This window comes from Bison bison, unplaced genomic scaffold (assembly GCF_000754665.1).
Source record: "Bison bison bison isolate TAMUID 2011002044 unplaced genomic scaffold, Bison_UMD1.0 scf7180017864471, whole genome shotgun sequence".
Taxonomy (NCBI): Eukaryota; Metazoa; Chordata; class Mammalia; order Artiodactyla; family Bovidae; genus Bison; species Bison bison.
Genome location: NW_011495032.1, coordinates 35,640,923 through 35,647,855, shown reverse-complemented (window position 1 = coordinate 35,647,855; position 6,933 = coordinate 35,640,923). Strand labels below are relative to the sequence as shown.

At 34.8% G+C, this 6,933-nt stretch overlaps 1 protein-coding gene across 2 annotated transcripts in view; it reads right to left on the bottom strand.

Annotated features, from left to right (window-relative positions):
* The window catches only part of LOC105003735 (sperm-associated antigen 16 protein-like), an 86,317-nt gene that overhangs the window by 30,096 nt on the left and 49,288 nt on the right, over positions 1-6,933 (bottom strand). The window contains exons 6-7 of one of the 2 annotated variants that reach the window (XM_010861137.1): positions 3,638-3,745; positions 1,739-1,856 (exon numbers count right to left, since the gene is read on the bottom strand). In XM_010861137.1, the coding sequence (XP_010859439.1) occupies positions 1,739-1,856; positions 3,638-3,745 (226 nt within the window). The remainder of the gene's footprint in view (positions 1-1,738; positions 1,857-3,637; positions 3,746-6,933) is intronic. The other variant, XM_010861140.1, reaches the window with a different exon arrangement.

Sequence of the window (6,933 nt, the reverse complement as noted above, 5' to 3'; positions counted from 1 at the left end):
AAAGACAAAATAAGTTGTAGATACAGTCCTTTATACATCTGAATGTGTAAAATTCAACCCTTCCTCATAGAATGATTTTCATTTTTAAACATGTTTTTACTTTAGATACATATAAATCATAAGGCAAGTAATTTTACCTTTGCTTAATGTGTAAGAAAAGAGACATATATATAAAATTACCTGAATGTTCACATGGCTACTTTGCAGCACAGCTAGGACTGACTCCTACCACTTCTCATCTTGAGCTTAACTAAACCAGTGGTGAAAATTTTGAGAACCAAAGACTGTACGCAGCCTAAATATGTCTCAATATGGCCTGATCTAACTTCATATTAGAGACAGGGGAACTGATGGCCATTAGGAAGTTAACTTATCCCTGATCACAAAGATACTGACTAGAAGATCCAGTGATAAACACCGGTGGCAGATGGAGAAATCAACAATCTGGAGGGGAGTGGAGGCACTTGCCATCATGAGTGCTAGAAGGCCCTGATACCCTTGAGTAGTGAAACTTAGTATGAGTGGTCTGTCCCACTAAACATATGTGGTCACTTGGGAATATATGGCCAGGTCACTGATGAGTTCCTCCTGGGAGAAGAGTAACAGGAAGATGAGCATGAGAACACGGAGGGAAGGAGAGGAAGACAGTAGCAAAAGTCTGAGTTGGTTTGTGGCAGGAAAAGCAGCAAGAGCAACCTGAATCTAGCTCATAGTGTTCCTGACAATAGAAATGTGCCTCCTGTTAGGAGGCTGTAGGAACAGGTTAGATGAAAAGGAGCAAAGTGGTGAAGTTCTGAAGATTTGACAATATAGTGCCATAAAATTGCAAATCATAATTCATATATTCAAGAACACACAATTAAATTTCAAGCACAAAGAAGGAGACAAGTCATGTTCTCATTTCAGTAACTAAGAATTACATTCAAGAAAAGACAATATACATTTGATTAATGTGTGCCTTAATAAAATCATTCGTGCTTTTGCAACCATTGTGCAAACTTCTGTAGCTTCTGAAAGTCTGGCCAAAAATCAGTATCTCCAGAAAAAATAAAAGAATGCTAAGCATAGTAGCAGTTTTATACTTTCTAGTCAACTGTTACATATTTTCACCATGACCAAGAAACATTGTTTTATTATTCTTGCACTCTATACTAGCTATTCCTCACTCTACCACCCAAAGGCTGCTGCTGCTGCTGCTGCTAAGTCACTTTAGTGGTACAACAGGAAGAAAAGGGATGTCAATAGCAAAAATGACTGAAAATTGAGTCAGTAACTAGTTGTTTCAAATATTCATTTAGGAGGAAACTGCATGGAGGCTCTATCCTTCTATTTCACAACAATGTTAAAAGATAGGTCATTATGGCTATATGTTATGTATGAAAAATCTGAATTTAAAGTGTTTAGGTAAGGTCCAGGTTTACAGCCGTCATAGATGGCATTTAAAACCCAGTCTAAGTGTTGTTATGTTTTAATGGCTCAGGTTTTCCCTCTAACAATATTTTAATAATCTCCTAAAAAGTTATATTTTAATTAAGTAATTTTAATTCAATAATAATCTTTGTATTTTTAAAGTGGATAAAATATTTTCCTGGATGTTTCCAAATGAATCTTTTTTACATGACAATTGGTGAAAATCATTTAAAATTTAACTCAGAAACAAGAACCAATATTTCTGATAATGTTATAAAAAAATAAATGGTTAAATATCATTTCCAGGTAGCTCGGATGGTCTCTTTACCTGTCCTATTGCTCTATCCCTTTCCAAAGAGGTCAGCATTTTCTGCTTCAGTAAAGCATGGTGCTTTTCATGTAATACTCTTATAGCTGGTTCATATGATGCATAATGTAACTTCAATCTATAGAAAATAAAGGGCATCATAAAGGGTAATTGAGCTAAATCAGTGATTTCCACTTAACATTATGAACCTCTTTTCTCCTATTTTTTGCATTTGAATGAAAAGTGAAAACCATATCAATACAACAAAGCCAAGAAGTATAAGAAGTATTATTTGTCATGTAGCTTCCCAGCAACCTGGCTGGTGGTGGAACAGTCACCTTTCTCTTGAGTTGGTTAGTTGTCTATTTCCTTTTGCTCTATTCAAGTATGCACCCAGAAGTCACTGCCATTCATTGACAGAAAAGAAAATTTCAGTTTATTTAATTCAAAAACAATTTTCAACAAGACAAGGGCTACAAACAATGGATGATTAAATACAGTGTTATTCACATCAAAATTAAGGATGGTCTTGGAAACAAGTATGAATAACCTATTAAGAAAATTAAGTATTTTATTCCTTTGTATATATATTCTACAATGTGTTTGTTGAATATTATGCTATCTGTTTTGTTCCAGACATTGTATTAGGCACTTTTATCATCACAGTTTTCACAGATAATAAACAGAATTACAATGAGCACACAAATGTAAGTGGTGGAGCCAGGCTTCCAATGTTTATTTGATTTCAAAATCTAAGCTCTTTTCATTACATTGTACTACTTCTCAATCAATGTTTTGTTAAGAGGAAAACAGACCATTTCATTTTTTTTTTCCTGAATTTTTATGGACTTGGAACAATTTTATGAACCAAAAACACACAAAAATAAGGCTAATATATGAGACCAAAAGAATTGATTAAGTCAATGACTTAATGACTCTCACACTCTCAAGGTCTTTTTTTTTTCCCCAAGTTAATGCAGTCTCTCTCTTATTAAAGTGGTACTTATTTCTACAGGGATTCAATTAAGAAAAATCAGAAAAATGCTAATTTCTAACATACTGCTAAGTTGAAAGTATATTGATTCTGAAGCTCCACAGGATAGGCTATGATTAAGAAATCATAATAGCCACAATGACCATAACCACTACAAAATACAGCAGTTATCATGACCATCCCAAAGTCATGTTGTTCAAATGTGGATATTTAAATTTAAGCTTAAATTAATTACAATTAAATAAACATCAGAAATCTAATTCATCAGTTGTACTAGCCACTGTGAAAGTGCTTAGTAAAGGATGTGACTAGTGACTATCATATGGGACAGTGTAGATATAAATTATTAATAACATAACAGAAAGTGCCATTAGGCAGCACTCCCTAGAACAAGCAAAGGAGAATTTTAGTTAGAGATTATAAATTTTTATTTTGAGGAGAAGGTAGTCAGGGGTGGTCAGCTGCTTCTGTACTTTACTCTCTATGCCTAAGAATCTGGTGAATATTGTCATGTTCCTCCAATGACCTGGTGCCTTTGCACAGCATGCTGACTCCATTCTTTCACTCTGTTAACTCATACTTTATAATTAATTTCCTTTAGATATAGGTCCCTGAACCCTCTCACTCTCCAATCTGACTCAGGTGACAACTTCTTGGCTGGCATAGCAACAAACAGTATATTTCACTGTATTTCTACTTAGCTACTCTCCCATCACACACCTTAATAATCCCTGGGAACTCTAAGAGCAAGGACCTAAATTTGTTCATCTTTCTATTTCAAACACATGGTATAGAGCCTGGCACACAGTAAATACTCAATAAATACTCAATGAATGACTTTACCTGGAACATCCTTCTATGGCCAAATTGCTTAAAATAGTTAAATAATTATTTAATAAATAGGCCAACAAATATCAGCAGCTTACCTTTTGAGGTCATTAATTAATTTGTTTTTCTCCTGGACTATTCTCTTGTGGTGCATTCGATGAAAATCACGTTCTTTCTGAGTTTTCAACAAATCTTCTCTGGCCTTGCTGTAAAAATAAAAATAACAACCACCTTAAAATTCATTGCTATTCTTTTCTGAAAAAATATTTATCAGTTCTAATCCAGTATGAAAGTGAAAGAGGAGAGTGAAAAAGATGGCTTAAAGCTCAACATTCAGAAAACTAAGATCATGGCATCCAGTCCCATCACTTCATGGCAAATAGATGGGGAGACAGTGGAAACAGTGGCTGACTTTATTTTGGGGGGCTCCAAAATCACTGCAGATGGTGACTTCAGTATTGAAATTAAAGACGCTTACTCCTTGGAAGGAAAGTTATGACCAACCTAGACAGCATATTAAAAAGCAGAGACATTACTTTGTCAACAAAAGTCCATCTAGTCAAGGCTATGGTTTTTCCAGTGGTCATATATGGATGTGAGAGTTCGACTGTGAAAAAAGCTGAGCACCGAAGAACTGATGCTTTTGAACTGTGGTGTTGGAGAAGACTCTTAAGAGTCCCTTGGACTGCAAGGAGATCCAACCAGTCCATCCTAAAGGAGATCAGTCCTGGGTGTTTATTGGAAGGACTGATGTTGAACCTGAAACTCCAATACTTTGGCCACCTGATGCGAAGAGCTGACTCATTTGAAAAGACCCTGATGCTGGGAAAGATTGAGGGCAGGAGGAGAAGGAGACAACAGAGGATGAGATGGTTGGATGGCATCACCGACTTGATGGACATGAATTTGGGTGAACTTCGGGAGTTGGTGACGGACAGTGAGGCCTGGCGTGCTGCGGTTCGTGGGGTTGCAAAGAGTCAGACACGACTGAGTGACTGAACTGAACTAAATCCAGTACTGCATAATTCAAAAGATAATTTAAAATCAAAAATTCCACTATAATTTTCATTGAAATATGCCTACCAACATAACATATGGGGATGGGGGAATGAACAAGCTAAAACCTGTAGTTTCAAAAATATCAGTCATTCACATTTCATTTAAACAAAGAAAATTAAAGGTATTTTTCCACAATAACTTACAATCCATCTATTTTCAAAGACACTATGTTTATAAGATTGAAATATATACAAAATAGAATAATTCAAAATAATTACAAATGAACTAAAAGACTTAACCAAATTTAATTCTGAACTTCCTTGAATACATGGTTAAGTGGGTTACTTAGTTCAGATATTTGTAAAAAAAATATGTGTGTATATATATATAAATTCTAGAAAAATCAAGAATTCATTCTGGTAAGGCATGTGAAAAGCCTATACCACCTACAGATCATATTACATATTACAAATAACTGGTAACTTAATGAGAAAAGACTCCAACGTCAGTGCTGTGACATAGAAGCATTCTTTAACTAGATGTATCTTCTGCAGATCCCTGGCATAAAGCAAGCAAGAGTATTCTTTTTAATCCCAAGTCATATGTGAAGAAAATTAATGGGAATTTTTTATCCACCACTACAATATAAGTCAATTTCAATATAACAGTATAAAGTATAATTTATAATAGAAAAATGTTATCTAAAAGTCTTAGTTAACTGACAAAGTGCTACTCCATTGAGATTCTCACATTCTAAAAAATGGATGGACTGAATTAGAGTACTGACAGCTCACAAAAGGTTCAGAATGGAATAAATCTACCTCTCATATTTCAAAATTCAGATTCATATGAAATAAATGGGTGCAATAGATTTCTTCTTTAGGACCTATGTGAGAATAATCATTGAGGAATGGTGACTGGGAAGCTGCCAAAGTGGTATGAGTTTAGGTTTTCAGACTTGTGATGGCACATATTATTATGATTAAAAAGACTTCTTACTGCAAGATCAAGTCACACACAGAATATGGTAAAAGTGTCTTTTCCATTCTTCCATATTTCCTTCTTTGTCCCCACCATCTCCCACTGATTAGGGATTACCTGTATTATTCCTCATTCTACTGTCAATGTTTTAGTTTTGATCACATGTAAATAAACAATGTGTCACAGTACTTCATAGTCTAACCATCTGACCCTCAACTTCATTTCCATGACAACAATCTTAAAGGCATACAGGCAAATGTTGATTAAAATATTCACACTTGAAAAATCATCTGTGGAATAGTCAACTATTGGAAAAATAATTTATTCTTTCCAGGTTTTAACTCTGTGTTATATATATAAGTGAAGATGGAGGGAAAAAAGGGAGAATTCCTCTGCCACTAAAATGTGCCTAATACTGATTAGAGTGGAGAGTGAAAAGGAAGAGACAGTTTAAGAAGAGTGACTGGAAAAGATAAATGGCTGAATTGATATTTTCTTTTGAAAGCACAGGAACATCACCTGAATTCCCATTCATTTTAAAGAAAAGTGCTTAAAGTGTCTTATATGCTATACAACACATAAAAATATTCAATAAATATTTCTGTAATTGTTATCACTATTATCATGATATTATTTATTATTTAGTATAGTAGAACAGATACATTCAATTCCTCAAATAGCTACATTTATCTACCTAAAATAGGGGGTATGCCAGTTGTTAAATATGCTCTAATGAATAAAAAATATCAAGATATATGATTATTATTAACACTGTATATCTTTATAAAAGAATTTAAACTTTATAAACATTTAGTTTGAGTCTACTAACAGTTAGAACTGGACATGGAACAACAGACTGGTTCCAAATAGGAAAAGGAGTACGTCAAGGCTGTATATTGTCACCCTGCTTATTTAACTTCTATGCAGAGTACATCATGAGAAACGCTGGACTGGAAGAAGCACAAGCTGGAATCAAGATTGCTGGGAGAAATATCAATAACCTCAGATATGCAGATGACACCACCCTTATGGCAGAAAGTGAAGAGGAACTAAAAAGCCTCTTGATGAAAGTAAAAGAAGAGAATGAAAAAGTTGGCTTAAAGCTCAACATTCAGAAAACAAAGATCATGGCATCTGGTCTCATCACTTCATGGGAAATAGATGGGGAAACAGTGGAAACAGTGTCAGATTTTATTTTGGGGGGGCTCCAAAATCACTGCAGATGGTGACTGCAGCCATGAAATTAAAAGACACTTACTCTTTGGAAGAAAAGTTATGACCAACCTAGATAGCATATTGAAAAGCAGAAACATTACTTTGCCAACAAAGGTCCATCTAGTCAAGGCTATGGTTTTTCCTGTGGTCATGTATGGATGTGAGAGTTGGACTGTGAAGAAAGCTGAGCACCAAAGAA